A 22318-nucleotide genomic window follows, 5' to 3' on the forward strand; every position below is an offset into this window, starting at 1 on the left:
CTAGTTTTACAATATATATATAAATATAAAGGTTCCATCCATCCATATCTATGCTACTCTATCATACGGTAACAATTATTTGTTGGTAAATATGTTAATCAAACTGTATTAACCCATTATAGGATAGTCAAGACACATATAACATATAATATCAACTCTAATGACGACGCCGGATCAACATCGCCAAACAGTTTTTTCTAAACATGCATGATATGCCAACAAATAATATTCAGAAATGTATTTTCGACATTTCATTATCATAAGAACCTATGTGAGTAAATATGTGAGCTAGTAATGTTTTACAGAAAAGTCAGGTAAATAATATAGCCAAGTCAGTATATACGTTAAAACTATAAGTCAGACTCAGCTAAAATGTGGTCAAATGACTATCGTATTGGGTAGTTCTAAAAGTAGTAACAATGGCTGCCAGAATTTAGTTTCGTTCTCAATATGCAGTAATTGCTTCCATAATTACTACTAATAAGCTTGAAGTCTGTGAACAAAAAACAAAAAAAACTTCTCAACTGAGTTATATTTCCGATGCTCATGAATTGTAATAGTATACTGAGTATTTTGTCTTTGTTTGAGTGTGTAATTGTCACAGTAATTAAGATAACGGTGTGTAATGTCGTCATATAAGTAACACGCTCTGACGATCAAGCGCCTCTGTTGCGTGAATGGGTTTAACAAACTTGTTGTTTTGGTCTGTTGTCAAATGTATGTACTATAAAGATTTGCTGCATTTCGTATGGCAAACGGATTTTTAACCAGACAGAAGTGTTTACAACCATTATTTACAACCACTAACTACCTTACTTTGACATCACAGAAGCGTGATGTTGCTAGAGGGCGCAATCTAGCGTAAACGTGTCGTTATTGATTACTCACCTTTGGTATGAACACAATACAAAGTGTCATCATGGAGCAAAATACAAGGCACAGTGCAATGAGAATGAATTGCAGATCTTTTTGTTGTGGGCTGAGAAACATGGATGTTGGTACACTAACACAACACATAATCGTGACGTTGTACACAGCAAACCCAATGTGCCGTGAATCATTCAACTGTGGATAGTTCACCTAAAAATGAATGTGTTTCAGTCGTTTATCGTACTGTTTTAGAAGAGTTGGAACAAATCAATGTGTAACATAATATTTGATGTCTGTACTTTATAACTCATCCACTGAAACAACGAAATATTAACTTTTGCAAATGCTCGTACAGTCGGGAAATTCGTTAAAGTATTCTCATTTGAAGCTCGAAAAAGAAACGTAAACATTTATATAAATTATCTTGTCACTGCACCATATTCTTGACGATATATGATGAGATTTGTCGATTTCGCATTACCGCTGAACACAATGTCAAAATGCCACAATGCCAAAACCGTTCTAGTGCGGTAACATATCGTTGAACAGAAATCTAAATTTAAAGAGTGTAAATCAACACCATAGAGCGTTGTCTTTGGTACATATCAACTGAGGGCTAGCTAAACATACCTGATAAGCTTACTCACAACCCACGAATGTTACTGAGAACGTTGGTCAGAACAGAAGTAAAAGCCGAGTATTTTATCAGATGAAATTAACGGAAATCACATTTTAGATTGCATGGTTCAAACTTTAACGTCTAGACAGTCGATGCCTTGTGTTATCACATAATGTCTCAATATAAGCAAAAACCTGGCGTTGAATCGACGACACCGGTTATCGAGCATTTGAGCAATATACTACAGACTTTATAAAGATCATGTTCAACTGTAACTAAATTGTTAGATCAGTCATCCGTTACTATACGCAGAAAGTATATCGCTTTCAGCGGAAATTAAACGAAATGCAACAAACGCTTCACATACTCCAATGTTATTTTGTGAACCATGTAATGTCCTAAAGTATATTAATAAATGAAGAGGTGGACGGAGTTAATGAGTCTGTGACGGTTCGCATGCTAACAAATGCAATGGACGGGGTAAACTAAACTAAACTAAACTAAACTAAACTAAACTAACGGCGACATTATTGTATATCATCATTAAAATATTCAAATTTAACCAACTGTACAACTGCCGCAGTGTTGCAAGATAAAAAAAAAACAAGTTAGTCGTTCAATGTTTCGCTCCTGTATTTTTACCTTGTTTCTTCTTGTCAATTGTAAATATTAGAAGTGATTTTAAAAAAACATAATTGAAAAGTATCGAATATGCAAAATACAAGAAGATCATCCCAAGTTTTAAAAAATGATTTTTGCGGTCGTCCAAACAAATGCACTATCCGTGCACATGAAATGTTGACATGTGCTACACGATGTTCATCGCCCTTTAATATAGTTGTCAATGTTCACAATAGCGGAATGTAACATATACTGTTTTAACTTAACTGGCCACCAAATTCAAATCACTGTCATAAGAATCATTATGTAACTTACATTGTAAATTTCATTTTTGAATATCAAATTAGATGTTTTCTCTACTGTTTTGATAGATGTGCAATATAAAGAACAAGAAATCGGCATGTATGACATGCTAAATACAAAACAAACATAAGAAGATTTCAATCTGTTCAGCGTTAGAGACAATACATTTACCTTCCTAGTTTCCCATGCCAGGAAAACACCAAATACTATGATTATCCCTTTGTATCCAAATAATATGGTCGTCCATACAGCATCATATACAGAACGACACTCCTTCGACATGGGTGTATATATCGTATCAACTTCATTTTCTGCAGGCTGAAATTAACATCATTTGATTTTTCATAAATAATACAAGATAATGATAGTAATGAAAAAAACATAATGCTGCGTTATGTAAAACCGGAAGTATACTCCCCTGAATTCATACATTATATATTTGATATTATTTGATATTTCAAATATTTATATTATTTGATTATGTTCACTGATTCATGGACTCATCGGAAAAAGAAATTCACACACTCACACCAATTACACAGACCCAACATCAAACACAGTCAGGGATTCAGCACATCGTTATATTAGTAAATAATTACCATCTTACCACGTTTGGATAAAATTGTACATTGATTGTTGGTGGATCGAGCGCTGTCCACAACGTTAATATGATTATATCAATGACTAGTAATACAACAATGACACCAAATAAATGTATGTCCATGATTCTCTGAAATACAAGTATAAAAAACGTGATTATTAATTATAATCAATAATACTGGCCGATTTAGTATATTCAGCCCACAACATTGTAGATTATACTAGCTAACTAATCCAACGTTTGTCGTTACATGCTTCAGTAAAGTTGGTGTACATTGTTTACCAATGCAATTATTCTGAAGGACGAGATAAGATTATACAAATATGATTATTTGAAAGCAAATTATAAGGTTGAAAATCAAATACTTACAATGGTCTTCACTTTTTTATTTGTGAATATCTTGTGTATTCGCCAAGTTTTGCTGAACATGGCGCCAAATCCAGTTGTAAATCCGATACACAGAACCCAAGTTCGTAACTGAATTATTAGAATAGAAAATACCAATCTGATAAAACAGCTTCATGGTAAATCGTCGACCTTTAAAGCTTCTTCGATAGCTGACGTTAAATGCACCAATTTAATAATGTTCAATCATGTTCTTATTTTAGTAAATAATGGCTTAACACAAAGGAGTGCCTATCACAAATGCACCAACACATATAGTAGTATGGTAACAACAAGCTCCACCAATGGTCGAACCAACGAAATTTTAGAAAATACGCATTTTATATAACAGAATGAGCGTTTTTGAATGTGAGTATTGAACAACTTAGCACTGTTGGCATTTCTGATACATAACCAAAGGTTTTCCCAAGCGCGAAGTCGATCAATTACTACAGGAAATACCTGAGCGGAGCGGAACGACTACACGACATAGTCACTAATGATGGTTACAGTGAGTGTATTTTGATTATTGCGTGACATTTACGATAGTGCAAATGTTTTCATTTTCATTTTAAAACTATCGTCATATGTCAGCCAGTCACGGTACGCAATTGCAGTTTTCGTTTCAAAGAAAAAAACAGAATGTGTACTTTTCCTCTCCCCGCCTTAGGCACTAGTATATAATGTTTCACAGTGAACACGATTCAGACGTCGCGGGAGAGTTTATTTTCAATTAGCTTTTGTTATATCCCTGTTTCTAGTTTTACTGCTTCACATGTGTTATTTTTATTAAATTCGTTCACACTGTAGACAGAAAACTAATTTATCGGCTTTATTTTCAACGATTGGATTTTGGTTTGCACTGATTCTGTATGGAACTACTGTGCCAGCTGCAGTTAATGTAGGCGCCAGTTTTTATATCAACTAAAACAGTGTTTTACAATCATACATGGCGTGCACTGTTTATCGGGGAAATAGTAATAATATTATTGCTTTTTATTCACTGTAACCACCAATTGTAACTACGCCGAGTGATCGCAAATTGTAATAGTCACCCTGACTAATTTGGTTATTATGATTATTTTAAAATGTCATAAATCATATCATAAGGGAATCTTTGTGCGTATAAATGACTTTGTATTGATGTATGTTTTTCCAAATCACTGTTACTTGAAACAATATTTAGAAAAACGAACCAGCTGGATTGACAATTCACCCATTTAGGGATTGATTTATTGCTAGTCGCCGAGAAGGCGGATTAAATGTCTGATTAATATTGATTAAATGTGTGTGCGAGAACTACATACTGCAAGGCATGCTAACGAATATTGAGTCATGAGTACATATCGAGTTGGTTAAATACACTAGGTCAAGCAGCTAATAATGTGTTGATGTTTAAATATACGGACCACGGCAGGAATTGTGAATTGAAGGTGAATAATAAATTATGCAAGAAGATTAAACAATAGACAATTACGTAGGAATGTGAACAGTAACACTTATTTAGTTGAATGATAAATGCACTGATAAAAAAGTAGAATAAGAACTGGAGTATATGTATTCATTTACAGTCTTGCATATGGAAACTGAACAAGTTCATGCAATAAATATACATTAATATTATAATCAGTTATTCGTAAACCTGATGATTTGACATTCTTGTATTTTGGTGCCAGATGTATCATGCAAAGTAGGATGTTATATATTTACACTAACTAACATCTTAGTGCACGGAAAAAGAAGTTCTGTGAGTAGGTGTGGTTTAGTTATGTTAAGCTAGCTCTTTGGCCAGATGAGAAGAATGCCATTGAGTGTATTTGTTGATCACTTAGCATATGATAGTGCTACTTGATGTGATGTAGCGGAACCAGGCCCGTAGCCAGCACTTTTGAATAGGGGGTTCGAAAACAACAATTATATATTTGATGTGAAATGTGTGAATTTTATAATATTCAGAAAGTGTTTTTGAGCTCTGTTACAGACATTTTTATATTATCGGCTTTAAATTAAATTTTATTGGTAAGATATTTCACATAACATCTTTGAACTATTTTACCATTTTAGAGAAGGGGTCCTGAGCCATTCCTCACCTACAGACAAACACATCCACACCATTGATCCACTACGGCAAAATGTTGTACACAAAAAAGACAAGACTGTACGTATCTTAGCATTATTGTCCAAGTATTTTAAGGTACAAGGCTACTTACGAGTTTTTTCGCTCTTCGCAGATGTTAGCGCACATAAAAGTGACACGATTTCATGTCGAAATCTGTCTACAATTATTCGTTTTAGTATTAGTCAATTTTGTATTATGTAATTTTATTTCTGTACAGCGCCTCAGCCTATCGTACAAAATGTAATGGGTAGAAAAGTGCATAGCACGTTAACACAATACAACATCCATGTAAACATATGGTACTAAGTTAAGCTGAATTCATATTCATCTCGTCGCTTGAAAACTTTTAAAAGATATAGAGCTATTTGTTATATGGTGTGGCAGTTTGTGTAGCGACGAAGTAAGCCCAGACTGTCAGTATTTGCATAATTGCATAGGGTTATTGACAAAAGATCAGCCCTTAGATCATTATAAAATGGACATATAAAAACAAAGTGAATTTCATTTTCTACCATGCTAAATTCGAACGTATCACTGCAAAAACTAAAATATTATTGATCTAACTGTATTTTTGTGTGTCTGCCTAATTCAACATTATGTTTATGGCCAAAACAGCGAAAACTCGTCAGTATATATTTTAGTCTATAATTGCTTGCCAATGAATCTCCCAGGTTATAATACTACTTTGATTTTTCCAAAAGTACCCAGCCTGGATGATTGTGAAATTGAGGCATGCCACTATTTTTTTATTCTTTGAGTAAATATCCCTAAGAAATTTGCAGTATCTCCAACTTGTTTTTCAAACCAAACAATGCCGAAACCATATTTGAACAGGAGATTTTTATGTGGGTTTTCCAAGCAAGTCTGCCGGTCTTGTCTAATCGTTTAAGCATGATATAACATGTTTTGGGGTTTCAATAATTTTAACCAATATGAGATACAACGCAGCCTTCCACATTCGTCTAACATCGCTACATGTTTGTACAACTATTAATGTTAAGTACCGGGTAGATAACTGCAAAATGTTATCTGTACCCTCTCCATTTCCGAATTTACGTACCCCCATATCGCTACCATAAGAAATAGTTGGCACAATGATTGCATCAAACAAACCAATGGCATACTACCAAGTTTCTTACAGTATGTAAATATATTTGGTTCACTGTAAATCTGTTTTTAGAGGGCGGTAAAATAATATGCATACAGTGGCAGTTTAGCAGCGGTCTCATTAGACTTCAATGACTACAACTCCTTTTATGAACCCACTAAAAATATAGTAAATTTTCTGAGACATAACAAAAAAACGTGTAAAAAAATATGTTTGCAATTTATGATTCATCGCATAGTTTCAGTGCTGAAGCAACACTGTGGGGTGAATTGTTGGCTGCAAGAAGCTCTTAAACCTATGCAACTCGTGATGATAAATCTTCGGCATTTTTTTAATGATATGTTCAACCCGTAGCTGTACAATATTGTCCAATAACATAGGCTACACGTACTAATACAATAAGTTAACTACATTTGGCTGATACACTTGGAACAAAACAGTATATATGCCATCATTAACTTGAAGAATACAAAACTAATGAACCGAACTAGGAAAGTACAGTGTGGTGTTGTCGTGTCAATCCCGTTCGATCCCCACACTTTACTAACTGAGCGAACATTAGCACAAGACAAAGCGCCCTATTCAGGACCACCACATCCTTCAGAGAGTGACTAGCATTACATTATTGTTTCAATGTTGTTTTAATATTTAACATCAGGTGCTTGAACGCGATCTTCATTACACCATCGCGGAAAAACCGAATAAAAGCTTGCCTATTTATAACAACCTGTTTGGGTTGGCTGCTGTTGAGCTGAGACGGCATAACACGATTGACATTTAAAGCTCGTTGCCACCTAAATGCTCATTACTATGCATTACTCATTACATTACTCTGATAGTTACCTCACGGAGTCAAGTGATTTGAACAATGATAATTATTTTAATTAATACTGTTTGTTTTATTATGTTCTAATCTACGATCATAAATCTATTCACTCCCAAAATTTAGGGGGTTCGACCGAACCTCCCGAACCCCAACCCCCCCAAACTACGGGCCTGGGAACATGTAATTCATTTGTAAGTATTGTTATTGATACATGGCTTCTAGTGCGAACGAATGATGCTTCGGACCCGAACGTATGTCACATACCATTCCAATTAAGAAACATAACAAACGAGTACAGACTGTGTGCTGCATCAATCTGTTATGTGAGACTAGTCCCGTTGATGTTCTGTTAGTGCCTCTGCTGCCACAAATAAATATACCATATGTGTTACAATTCAATGAACCATAATTTGAGGCAATATTTGAATACAAACTTACCATGCAGTCTACGCTGTCGTTTGAAAATACACCATCCATTCCGTATAGCAATGCTGATATGTAAACCAGTATTCCACCAAGAACGATTACGTTATTCATGTTGGGACTTGACATTTTTATAAGTCTATTAACAATAGTACAACAGTTGTTTTTACACATTCAGATAATATAAATAACTTGGGGTTCACTAGTTGTCATTACAGTCTCGATATAGTAAGCAAACGGAGGCTGACTTCATATAGGATTCTGTACAGATTTAATTTTCAGTTTTGTACTGAAAATGTTGTTTTTGTATTATTGGTTACAGAATGTCTTAAGAGTATATTTTCAAACCAGAGACAAGAAAAATCAGATTAATACATCAAACCACTCCGACATGAAATACGCGGCGATAATTATTTTATATATAACTTATATAACTTACTTTGTCTTGCGGTTTGTGATATTGAATAAGAGAAAGTAGAATGCCATTAAAATACCACATGCCACAAATGCGCCTGTCACGTAGAGTATTACTGGCGACAGAACTATTTCTTTCACTTTCACAAAACCTTCATCGCGAGGAATTGAACCACCTATAAAAAGAATAATAATGATGACATTATAATTTAAATGTGACATGCTTTACTTACAAATATAGCATACAAATCATCTAAATTCACACGAATTCATCCACAGCCATTGTGATAACATAAAATAGAATCATAATATCACACATTGATTGGTTTACTGTTAAAAATCATAATATATAGAAATGGTTCCTGATCGATAAGAACAATAATACTAACAAAGAAAACATTTCATGCCCTTGTGTCATTCTACGGTATAGCATGGGAAAAGAATCATGCCTTAATATGTTCCTTAATCTCTTTTCAGCATATTGCGCATTAACTACACCCGACTCCATGCCATCTATTACATGAATTACTATCTAGATTTTATCAAAAACATCCCGTCTTCCCATATAACTCTCTGTAGAGTGTATCGTGCAAAGAAAGGATTCCTTTATTTCATATTCTGACACATTGAAATTTTTATTCCTAAAAATGTTATTCCTATTTTATATTTTGTGACTACATTCCCATTATAAACCCTTCTTAGATAAAAGAAATTACCGGTTCTCTTTTTTTCTGCTTCATATTTAGATATGTGCTTTGAAATCGACTTGAATGGTCTAGAGCCTGTTGTACATATGCAGAGTCACGGGTAACCATATTGCTTTATCTATTGAAGTGTTTTGTAGGCTTGTCTTGAAATTTACAAGGTTGTTTTGGTCCACATGAAATTGTGGTTAAATATAGTAATACTGTTACAGATCTCAGATGAATTGGAAATGTGAATACCTCAGGTTTCAAACATTAGGGTTATTATGGTTATGACATAAATAAATATGGTGGGTGCCACATGTAGAACAAGATGTGTTCGTTATCATCGCAAATGACATCATTTCATATATACAATGAGGTACACACCTGGCCAGTTCATGTCAGTGTTCCATATATACTGGTAGGTTACAGGATCAAAGCTACCGTGCACATGAAGCTCACCATCTGTAATAATACATCATCAAGTATACGTTTATATGTCATGTCATTATGTTAGCGTTTTTGTATGTATGCAACATTTCAACTACGACAACATTTTGTAGTAAATGATCAATTGACAGCAAACTTTTATTCTACAGAACAAATTTGATGTGTTCATACTTCGAAACAAAACATTTTGATTTTATAGGTTTTTTGTACACTGCACAAATAACGTGTTCTTGCATTTCATAAAATGAATATGAATATCATAATATTCACTGGAAAAGATGAACATACACATTTTTCCCGTTTTTTTTTTTTTTTTTTTTTTTTTTGTACATGTATTTCTGTATAATTTTTCTCATAATTCTGGACCAAGTGTATGTCACACGCAACGTAATATTACCGTAATTGGTATAGTACAGGTGTGATGGTTCAAATACCAAAATGGCAACAGTAACAGAAAGACTTCCCTGGCGGCGATGATAACATACGAACACGGAGCCAACAGATGAGGTTTCAACTGGTACTGGTATTATTATACTCTGCAAACATCAAGTACAATAACGCGGTAAAACTCCACTACTCCAATAACTAGATACTTAAACTCCAATACAATTCAACGAGATCTCCGATCTGATCTCAGTGCTGAACAACTCCCCTATATATACCCACACTGTCTATAAACCATTACAACAGCATACATAATGAGTCTGGAATTTACTATAAATTTCTAGAATGTTCCATTACCTTCTATTGCCTCCTACAGTGTTCTATTACCTACTCAACCAGTTTCTAAACAAAATCTAGAATATTCTACCCAGACACAGTACGGTTCTCGAACCTTCTCAGTGACACGGGAGTGGGAAATAAGTCGTATGCGACAGTGTACATAACTTGGGCTATGGGCTACAAATCATGATTACCATTTTAGCAAAAATGTAGAATGGTGACAACAGTTTTGGTGCTCGAAGGGTTAAACATAACTCTGTGTTAAATAAACGAGACAGTACTCTACCATATACTATATATAAGAGTAAGTTGCCAAATAGGATATTTATTTGAAGTATAGAAATAGGTCTACTCTTGTTGTTTTAAATCACGAAAACTGTCTACATTCGCACCTTCAACTGACTAATAAACTTTGAAATCAATATTTTTTGTAAATATGAACATCGTCATTCTTGGAAAATCAAGAAAGGACGTCATGTATTCAGAAAAAAATATCTTTACAGATGGAAAACAACTAGTACTAATACGGAACAAATAGCAAACAAATTTAGTTTCAAATCTGTATATATAATTTTACTAAATGTTGTAAGCAAAGAATTCATTTTCGCATTTTTGCTTTTTCGGAAAGTATGGGCTTCTGAGCGTACTGCCAACACACTCTTGTCATAATGGCAGTGTGGTCACCCCCAATCGTATTAGGTCTTCTTGTCCGTATTTGACTCAATGTCACGTTGTCTCAAGTGGGTGTAGTAATACACAGGTGCGGGTTCCGTTCATCGACATTATGCTATGTTGTTAAGAGGTTTTCGTTGCTAAACATCATAAAATGTATGGCAACCCAAAACAAAACTCTCCTCCCCACAATGTGCGTATTGAATTGTTACATAATATGCTGTGGATGTTAGCTCTTGGTTTATCATATATATGTGGACGACCATAAATACGGACTGTACCCTTACCTGTAATTTGATTGACAATTACTAGACCACGTCGATCACCAGTGTCTGTAAATATCACGGGACCCTGTATGATTAAATAATTAGAATATATGTTTATTTACAATTGTAAGATAACAAATATTTATCACATATGTCTTGCTGTCCTGAAACTATGAAAAATAATTCCATATCCCCACCACCACCAGGGACGGATATAGGATTTTGTTTAAGGGAGGGGGGGCCCTAACTTTAAAATCGCCAGACTAAGTTAATGATTTTTTTTTATATTATACAAAAACAAATTGAACATTTTTTTCAACGAGGGGATCCGTACCCTCAAGAACACCCCCCTAGATCCGCCACTGACCACCACCACCACCACCACCGAGGCAAATTGGTTCTTGTATTGCGACGTCGCCAACTAGTCATCTCCCAAAATAGCTTATTTGATGACAAAGTACCAAAGTGGTTGTTTGACTGCAAATAACTGTATCAATCACTTTTTCATCAATCAGATATTTTTGCAAGTCCAGCTCTTTAATAAAATGTTTCTGACCCACAAGCTGCATATCACCGATACACGTGCACTTACCGACATTCCTTCAAACTGTAACTCTCCCATTTTCTGCACAAACACGCTTGAGAAATCTGAATCTTCGTACGAGAAGTCTTCTAGCGATTTGTTGCCTGGCAGCGATCCAATCGATGCATCTAAAGCCAACGCAATAGCCCACATAGCGTCGTACGCAAGCGCAGAGTATTTAGATTCTTGATAGCCGAGAGTTGACGAGATATTTGCATACTCAGCCAGGAATTCGTCCTTTGTCTGTCATAAGAATTGAAAGGCGTATAATAGGAAAGATTCAACAGAATATAAAAGAGCTTAATACATTCGGTTGCGAGAGCGAGGATTACGTTATACATTACATTATACTGACTGAATAACATCACAATTTATCTAATCTAAATGCACGTCCGGTCACGCTCGGTTGACTTTTTCTCACTGTGCACCATACTGTCTAAACTAAACACTACACTTTTTCGTTCTATAATTATATTTTACCCAGTATGCTATACATCCCCCAAACAAACAACATATCATTTTTGGCTCGTTTGTGCGAAAGCACACAGTGTGAGCCTCTGTAGTTAGTGTATCTGTGCAGATATATTGTTTCAGCGATATCTTGAAAATGTGTCAATCAATGTTGAAATAAAATAAATACTCTAACGCAGAACAGATCTATTTTTCAAATTATTCAAACCTGTTGTTGCTAAGTAAGTTTTTAATCAAAAATAAGTTGTATAAGTGATTGAAAAGGTGAGTTTTGCTGACTGCCTCGACAGAGGAAAAGATGATGCATTGTGGGAAACAGCAGATAGCTGAATCTGGTTTGCATTTAGGAAATGACTGACTAATACAGTTAAAGAAGAAATGTTACGTGAAGTAGTACAATTTTCTACGCTTGGTTCACTGTCTTGTGGTAAATGCACAGCGGACGCTGTGTATATTTATATGATCCTGATTATTCGAAGAGAAAAACTGTCAATAATGCTTGCTCCGTTCGCCCTGGCTTACTTTCCTACTGTGACAGCAAGATCGTGTAGTGACAGAGATCGGACAACTCAGATATGACATCGCCTCATTTAGTTAAAATGTGCATTATCCAACATTTGTTGTAAAATAATCATGAACAATTAGATGCTGAATTATTCGAGTTACGAACATCGATTTACGAAAACGTCGAGTTACAGAAATGACTACGCCCATATTTTTGAAAACACGCCCACTTTTGTGAAACCACGCCGAAATTGTAACTCGATGTTCAATTAACAGTTAACAGAACTTCGAGTTACGGGCAATATACATTTTGTTTTTTGTTGAACGTCCACATTAAGTAACTCGAACTTTATATATAACAGTTAACCAAACTTCGAGGTACAGGCAACATATATTTTTTGTTTTGTTTACCTTTCAAATGCTGTAACTCGAACTTTAATTAAGAGTTATTCAACGAATATTGGACAAATTAATGTCAAATATGGAATGTTATTTTACTTATTTCTTTTATTTTTGTTGAATTAAAATGTATTCATAATATCATTTATCGGAGTTTAAAAACTGCATGCCATGATCAATCTTTATTTGTAGACAGTCTCAGCTCAATATGCCTTTCAAGAATATTTTTCTAATAACATGTACGAACACAATATTAAATCACATGCCTCCAAGGTTCAACACACAAGCAACATTTGCAACTAGATAATTCCACATTGATTGTTTTGAGCTTTGGAGGTTAATTAGTTAAAACAGTATAGTGGCAAAAATAAATACCTATAAAAAAGAATTTTAAACGTGTTTTCAACTTAAAGATTAGGTGAAAGACTCGACACGGCTTTTGTTCAACCCCACAAATTGAACAAAATGGCGGTTCATTGAGGGTAACTGGTGTCACCGCCAATGCGAGTAGAAGGATAGAATTGGGAATTTACGGACAACATCGAGTTACAATTTTGGCGTGGTTTCACAAAAGTGGACGTAGTTTCGAAAATATGGGCGTGGTCATTCAAACAGGAAATTAATTCAATTTATTAACACTATACCCAACACTGGTATTAATAAGGAAAAGACAATGCTCACAACATTATATTCCCAGATGAAAGGGCTTGGCAAATGTAAGAAAATGCAATTTCCAGTTTTTTATAACACTTTTCCTTCTCTATTTATTCAACTTTTCATCAGTTTATGTAGTCAACCATCTTGATTCTTCAGCAAAGTATTATGGGTAAAGTATGACATCATATCCACTGTTGTTAAAATGGTGAAAATGATTTCACCTATAACTTAAAAAGTTTAAATTCAAATTGGTTGAAAGTTTAGAACATGATAGCATATATGTACCGGTGTCAAACATGCGTATAAAATAGTTGTCATGGCAACAGAACTGAAAATATGCATTTTCTACCAAATGCTCAATTTTTCATATATTTCACACAATTTATTAATGCGAGTAGCTTGTACAGGTGATATATAACTATGTAGACTATATGCAAAGGGGACAAAAAAGTTTCATTTTATTTTTAAAGACCAACATTTTTATTCATTTTGCATTTTTAGCAATATCTTCACTATCTATGTATTCCTTACAATTTTTGTTCCTTATTACGACAAATTGTCTAAAACATCCCATGCGACGGATGCATTGTGTAATGACATATGTTCTAAGCGATCCTACGTGACAGACCTATTACATTTTTTCTAAGCAGACCGGTGAAATGTGTAATGACTAAAATGTTTTCATAGAACTCGCATGTCGCCGATGCATTACGTATTAACTGCAATTGTGTCTAAAAAAATCCCATGTGATTGATTCATTGTCTAATGACTGACATCTTTTCTAAAGAACTCCATGTTACTCGTGAATCTTGTAATAACTAACTTATTTTGTAAGCTACCAGCTGTGACAGATGTATTGTGCAATGACTGACATATTTTCTAAAGAACTCCATGTTATTCTAATTTCCATTATTATAATTACATACATGAGTAATATGCACACCGGAAATGTGAACTGATTCGCTACTGTATTTCTCGGGTTATAGATGAAAGCATTTTCTTAGTTTTTCACGACAGAGGATATGATGTCACACTTTACCCACAATCCTTTGCTGCAACATCGAGATGGCGTACTACATAATATTGATGAAAAATTGATTATCTAGAGAATGAAAAGTGATATAAAAGACCTGTAAATTGCATTCTCCTACATTTGTGGAGCTCTTTCATCTGGGAGCATTATGTCGATTGTCTTGACTTTTCCTTAAAATTAAGGAAAAATCAAATGTAGGAGTAGATGGTCTCTTAGCATATGCAGTGGCGGATCTAGGGGAGGGGTTCTTGGGGTCCGGACCCCCCCCCCCCAATTGAAAGATGTATTCAATTTGTTTTTGTATAGTATAATAAAAATCATTAACTTAGTCTGGCGATACCCCCCCCCCATAAATAAATCCTGTATCCGCCCCTGATATGAAATATGATTATTAATCTTCGACATTAATTTGTCTAATATTCTTAAAATTTTGTTCAGTGTCTCACAAGACTAATGTTTTCTTTTCTCTTTTCACTATAGGTTTTCTTGTATTCTTCGTTTGGAAATAGAACTAACAAAATAAATAAATAAATAAGAAAGTATTACACTGTCCACCAACATACCATCCTATCTGATAAAAACCAGTGTCTAAGTATATCGTATATCTAGTGAATCTAGCTATACAATATGCAAATCAGTGTCTATAAATTCTAACTTATATTTTTTACATTTTCTCCAAGTAAAAGTTTTTTTTCTCATGCAAAGTTTGACAACAGTTGGAAATCTCGATAATATTTTATAAGAAAAAATATGCCTCAAAAACCACGATATAATTTAGAAAAATCCTTTCATCACAGTGGTGGTATATTCTACATATATTTGCCAAATTGTTTGAACGATCCCTGAATAATATGTTTAACGCAATCTCTGGAAAATATGTTTAACGCAAAAAAGAAAACGCACATTCATGTGTAGAGCTGGATAAGCGAGAAACGTTTTATTTAATCATGTGTGGAGTAAGTATAGTCCAGCCAGCAGCATCCTGTTATTTGTTTTATGTTCAAGACCAGAACAATACAGATTTCGGCTACACCGTCAAATAATTTTAGTGGATCAGAACCCCACTTAATTGATGACGATTTACTCACACCTGATGCGTCTCAAATTTGTGACCATACAGCTTGCAATTACAAAAACGACCGGGTTTTGAGAGGGTGGGGCATGACCATTTGTGTCTCCTTGTGTCTACTTACTGTTTCAGATACAGTTTTTACGTCGTCATCTCTTATGTCTGCCTGTTGAATTGAAATCTCGCCGTTAGCAGCTTCCATGATCTCCTCCCCAGTACAATCTTTGAAGTCATCGTATGTAGTTGGTCCAGGCGATGGCCATATAAAGACATAGCGTGGGCCGTGCATGCCTAGTTTGTAAGCCTAGAATAAACACGTTTTATATAATTAATATAATTAGAAGGGGTGCACATTATTTATCCCTAATAGCTCGAATAGTTTACTCATACAACGAATCAGTAAGTTAGCCTGGGTGAACACCCATTTTGAACTATAAATAAAAAAATATTTCAAAGAATGTCATTTCAATGGCAACTTGATCCTCACATCTGCCCAAATGAAATTGGTCGTCCCTGTTACAAGATCAATCACTTATGACCCGCCCATTCATTACTGTTTTGTAAATGTAAAAAAATATTTCCATGGCAACCTTCCTCGCATAGCAACCAACATTTAGAGCCTGTTCTTTATGAGAGTCCATCTATTGTTTTTTTAGTGATCAAGCGCACAGACAAACTAACGCACACCAGCAAAAAATAACCTTTTCGGCTGCGGTAATTACGAAACATAGACAATCCGACAGTATAATTGGTCTTTACCTCGCAATAAAACGATGACCTGCCATATCCAAATGCAAATATAATCCTCGCATCTAAGTCCTGAAGTAAATAAATGGGGAAATGGAATTAGTCATCAGTACACCATGTGGCTTTCATTTAATTAATGTCCCTCAAGCCGAATTAATTATCGCATATCCGCAACACGTTAACAATCTTCTAGCGTGAATCACACTAGCTTCCAATTCAGTCAATGAGAATACATTACGTTGTAGATGCCCCTATCAGTATATTTGATTCTTTTCCTTTTCAATGGAACTCGGGCCTTGACAACGGCTCCTGACATCAACATCCTACCATATATAAATACTAGTAATAACATTTCGGAAATCGAAGACATCGACAGAAAAAATCTGCCTAGTGATTTTACATAGTACATTGTCAATACACTTATGTCATGAGATAAAGATTTGGTATTATGTGATCTAAGTTCAAATCAATATCGTGGATCATACTAAACTTTAAATACACTATTGTCATTCAAGATTCTTCATTCATTCCAAATTATCTCAACGTACAGAAAACATACCTTAAGTCGCTTTAGTGCCTCCTTCTGTGATTCTGTGTATGTTTCAACAGTAACAAGTGTCATATTACTAGATTCAATAGCACCTACCAATGATTGAGCACCCTGTGTATTGCAAGAAATTTTAGTTATGTTTATTCATCAACATGACATATTTGTCTTTGACATTTTCTTTAACTAACACTTTATGTTACGAGAATGAAGACATTTAAATCTCAAGTATATTGTATCTTATATTTAGCGAAAAGTCTAAGTTGCTTTTTAGTCATTTTATGATTGTCCATTACCTATTGTCGCCGATACACTCCCACGCCTTCGTGCACCTGACACAAACGCCTCTAAAACGTGCAGCCTTTGTTCCTGACGAAACTAACGGTCTGTCTGTGGTAATGACTGAACTATTTTGTAAAGATTAAGATGCAACTGATGTATTGTGTAATATAACTATTTGCCAATCAATTGGACGTGATCAACACATGACATATTTTCGAAACGTATTAAATATACTTGATGCATTGTTTAGTGATTGATATACTCTCTAGGAATTTCCATGACACATATTTTGAAAGAATCTATTGTGAAGGATGCATTGTTTAATGACTGAAGAAATTCTGTCATAGATGCAATATGATTAATTCTCTAAATAATCTAAATAATCTAATGTGACGGTTGCATTACGTAATTACTGATATATTGTCTAAGAAATTTTGTGTCGCGAATGCATTATGTAATGACGGACATATTTTCTGGGGAGTTCGTTGTGACAGATGTACTGTGTGATGGCTGACGTATTCCTTACAATCTTTGTTCCTTATTACGACAAATTGTCTAAGAAATCTCATACGACGGATGCATTGTGTAATGACATATGTTCTAAGCGATCCTACGTGACAGACCTATTACATTTTTTCTAAGCAGACCGGTGAAATGTGTAATGACTAAAATGTTTTCATAGAACTCGCATGTCGCCGATGCATTACGTATTAACTGCAATTGTGTCTAAAAAAATCCCATGTGATTGATCCATTGTCTAATGACTGACATCTTTTCTAAAGAACTCCATGTTACTCGTGAATCTTGTAATAACTAACTTATTTTGTAAGCTACCAGCTGTGACAGATGTATTGTGCAATGACTGACATCTTTTCTAAAGAACTCCATGTTATTCTAATTTCCATTATTATAATTACATACATGAGTAATATGCACACCGGAAATGTGAACTGATTCGCTACTGTATTTCTCGGGTTATAGATGAAAGCATTTTCTTAGTTTTTCACGACAGAGGATATGATGTCACACTTTACCCACAATCCTTTGCTGCAACATCGAGATGGCGTACTACATAATATTGATGAAAAATTGATTATCTAGAGAATGAAAAGTGATATAAAAGACCTGTAAATTGCATTCTCCTACATTTGTGGAGCTCTTTCATCTGGGAGCATTATGTCGATTGTCTTGACTTTTCCTTAAAATTAAGGAAAAATCAAATGTAGGAGTAGATGGTCTCTTAGCATATGCAGTGGCGGATCTAGGGGAGGGGTTCTTGGGGTCCGGACCCCCCCCCCCCCAATTGAAAGATGTATTCAATTTGTTTTTGTATAGTATAATAAAAATCATTAACTTAGTCTGGCGATACCCCCCCCCATAAATAAATCCTGTATCCGCCCCTGATATGAAATATGATTATTAATCTTCGACATTAATTTGTCTAATATTCTTAAAATTTTGTTCAGTGTCTCACAAGACTAATGTTTTCTTTTCTCTTTTCACTATAGGTTTTCTTGTATTCTTCGTTTGGAAATAGAACTAACAAAATAAATAAATAAATAAGAAAGTATTACACTGTCCACCAACATACCATCCTATCTGATAAAAACCAGTGTCTAAGTATATCGTATATCTAGTGAATCTAGCTATACAATATGCAAATCAGTGTCTATAAATTCTAACTTATATTTTTTACATTTTCTCCAAGTAAAAGTTTTTTTTCTCATGCAAAGTTTGACAACAGTTGGAAATCTCGATAATATTTTATAAGAAAAAATATGCCTCAAAAACCACGATATAATTTAGAAAAATCCTTTCATCACAGTGGTGGTATATTCTACATATATTTGCCAAATTGTTTGAACGATCCCTGAATAATATGTTTAACGCAATCTCTGGAAAATATGTTTAACGCAAAAAAGAAAACGCACATTCATGTGTAGAGCTGGATAAGCGAGAAACGTTTTATTTAATCATGTGTGGAGTAAGTATAGTCCAGCCAGCAGCATCCTGTTATTTGTTTTATGTTCAAGACCAGAACAATACAGATTTCGGCTACACCGTCAAATAATTTTAGTGGATCAGAACCCCACTTAATTGATGACGATTTACTCACACCTGATGCGTCTCAAATTTGTGACCATACAGCTTGCAATTACAAAAACGACCGGGTTTTGAGAGGGTGGGGCATGACCATTTGTGTCTCCTTGTGTCTACTTACTGTTTCAGATACAGTTTTTACGTCGTCATCTCTTATGTCTGCCTGTTGAATTGAAATCTCGCCGTTAGCAGCTTCCATGATCTCCTCCCCAGTACAATCTTTGAAGTCATCGTATGTAGTTGGTCCAGGCGATGGCCATATAAAGACATAGCGTGGGCCGTGCATGCCTAGTTTGTAAGCCTAGAATAAACACGTTTTATATAATTAATATAATTAGAAGGGGTGCACATTATTTATCCCTAATAGCTCGAATAGTTTACTCATACAACGAATCAGTAAGTTAGCCTGGGTGAACACCCATTTTGAACTATAAATAAAAAAATATTTCAAAGAATGTCATTTCAATGGCAACTTGATCCTCACATCTGCCCAAATGAAATTGGTCGTCCCTGTTACAAGATCAATCACTTATGACCCGCCCATTCATTACTGTTTTGTAAATGTAAAAAAATATTTCCATGGCAACCTTCCTCGCATAGCAACCAACATTTAGAGCCTGTTCTTTATGAGAGTCCATCTATTGTTTTTTTAGTGATCAAGCGCACAGACAAACTAACGCACACCAGCAAAAAATAACCTTTTCGGCTGCGGTAATTACGAAACATAGACAATCCGACAGTATAATTGGTCTTTACCTCGCAATAAAACGATGACCTGCCATATCCAAATGCAAATATAATCCTCGCATCTAAGTCCTGAAGTAAATAAATGGGGAAATGGAATTAGTCATCAGTACACCATGTGGCTTTCATTTAATTAATGTCCCTCAAGCCGAATTAATTATCGCATATCCGCAACACGTTAACAATCTTCTAGCGTGAATCACACTAGCTTCCAATTCAGTCAATGAGAATACATTACGTTGTAGATGCCCCTATCAGTATATTTGATTCTTTTCCTTTTCAATGGAACTCGGGCCTTGACAACGGCTCCTGACATCAACATCCTACCATATATAAATACTAGTAATAACATTTCGGAAATCGAAGACATCGACAGAAAAAATCTGCCTAGTGATTTTACATAGTACATTGTCAATACACTTATGTCATGAGATAAAGATTTGGTATTATGTGATCTAAGTTCAAATCAATATCGTGGATCATACTAAACTTTAAATACACTATTGTCATTCAAGATTCTTCATTCATTCCAAATTATCTCAACGTACAGAAAACATACCTTAAGTCGCTTTAGTGCCTCCTTCTGTGATTCTGTGTATGTTTCAACAGTAACAAGTGTCATATTACTAGATTCAATAGCACCTACCAATGATTGAGCACCCTGTGTATTGCAAGAAATTTTAGTTATGTTTATTCATCAACATGACATATTTGTCTTTGACATTTTCTTTAACTAACACTTTATGTTACGAGAATGAAGACATTTAAATCTCAAGTATATTGTATCTTATATTTAGCGAAAAGTCTAAGTTGCTTTTTAGTCATTTTATGATTGTCCATTACCTATTGTCGCCGATACACTCCCACGCCTTCGTGCACCTGACACAAACGCCTCTAAAACGTGCAGCCTTTGTTCCTGACGAAACTAACGGTCTGTCTGTGGTAATGACTGAACTATTTTGTAAAGATTAAGATGCAACTGATGTATTGTGTAATATAACTATTTGCCAATCAATTGGACGTGATCAACACATGACATATTTTCGAAACGTATTAAATATACTTGATGCATTGTTTAGTGATTGATATACTCTCTAGGAATTTCCATGACACATATTTTGAAAGAATCTATTGTGAAGGATGCATTGTTTAATGACTGAAGAAATTCTGTCATAGATGCAATATGATTAATTCTCTAAATAATCTAAATAATCTAATGTGACGGTTGCATTACGTAATTACTGATATATTGTCTAAGAAATTTTGTGTCGCGAATGCATTATGTAATGACGGACATATTTTCTGGGGAGTTCGTTGTGACAGATGTACTGTGTGATGGCTGACGTATTCCTTACAATCTTTGTTCCTTATTACGACAAATTGTCTAAGAAATCTCATACGACGGATGCATTGTGTAATGACATATGTTCTAAGCGATCCTACGTGACAGACCTATTACATTTTTTCTAAGCAGACCGGTGAAATGTGTAATGACTAAAATGTTTTCATAGAACTCGCATGTCGCCGATGCATTACGTATTAACTGCAATTGTGTCTAAAAAAATCCCATGTGATTGATCCATTGTCTAATGACTGACATCTTTTCTAAAGAACTCCATGTTACTCGTGAATCTTGTAATAACTAACTTATTTTGTAAGCTACCAGCTGTGACAGATGTATTGTGCAATGACTGACATATTTTCTAGGGTTTCAACAAACGTCTTGCGATTAGTGCTTAAATTTGTAACTGAAGACGCTGTTTCTACTTGTATGTATCAATGATACGAATCATTCTTTTTACGCGATTTCAATAAACCAGAAGTGCAGTTTTAATTGTATTAACTGAAATAATCCATTGATGTGGTACCTATCAAACCTCGTTTAAAAGTTCGCACAAAGTGTACAATAAAAAAGCTAGAAAATGTACAACTTGCGTCGAGCCATTTATATGACAACGAAAATGCTTTATTCTCTTACAGTAGAAGTGTTTAAATTCACGTTCATCAAACAAACTGTGGATCAATTTTCTTATGTAAGGCCCCTAAAATGTTTTGTTATTTTATGATCTCCAACTATGGAATAGATAATTGTATGTC

The 22318-nt window shown here is 34.7% G+C and overlaps 1 protein-coding gene across 1 annotated transcript in view; it reads right to left on the reverse strand.

Moving 5' to 3' along the window:
• The window catches only part of LOC144356224 (gamma-aminobutyric acid type B receptor subunit 2-like), a 29760-nt gene that overhangs the window by 1433 nt on the left and 6009 nt on the right, over positions 1–22318 (reverse strand). Inside the window, exons 5-16 of the mRNA XM_085505793.1 lie at positions 20781–20882; positions 20234–20293; positions 19599–19778; positions 11678–11911; positions 11107–11170; positions 9362–9439; positions 8314–8464; positions 7890–8013; positions 3384–3491; positions 3021–3143; positions 2585–2731; positions 889–1080 (exon numbers count right to left, since the gene is read on the reverse strand). Of these exons, the coding sequence (XP_085361919.1) occupies positions 889–1080; positions 2585–2731; positions 3021–3143; positions 3384–3491; positions 7890–8013; positions 8314–8464; positions 9362–9439; positions 11107–11170; positions 11678–11911; positions 19599–19778; positions 20234–20293; positions 20781–20882 (1563 nt within the window). The remainder of the gene's footprint in view (positions 1–888; positions 1081–2584; positions 2732–3020; positions 3144–3383; positions 3492–7889; positions 8014–8313; positions 8465–9361; positions 9440–11106; positions 11171–11677; positions 11912–19598; positions 19779–20233; positions 20294–20780; positions 20883–22318) is intronic.

Source organism: Saccoglossus kowalevskii, chromosome 2 (assembly GCF_978046115.1).
Source record: "Saccoglossus kowalevskii chromosome 2, keSacKowa6.1, whole genome shotgun sequence".
Lineage (NCBI taxonomy): Eukaryota > Metazoa > Hemichordata > Enteropneusta > Harrimaniidae > Saccoglossus > Saccoglossus kowalevskii.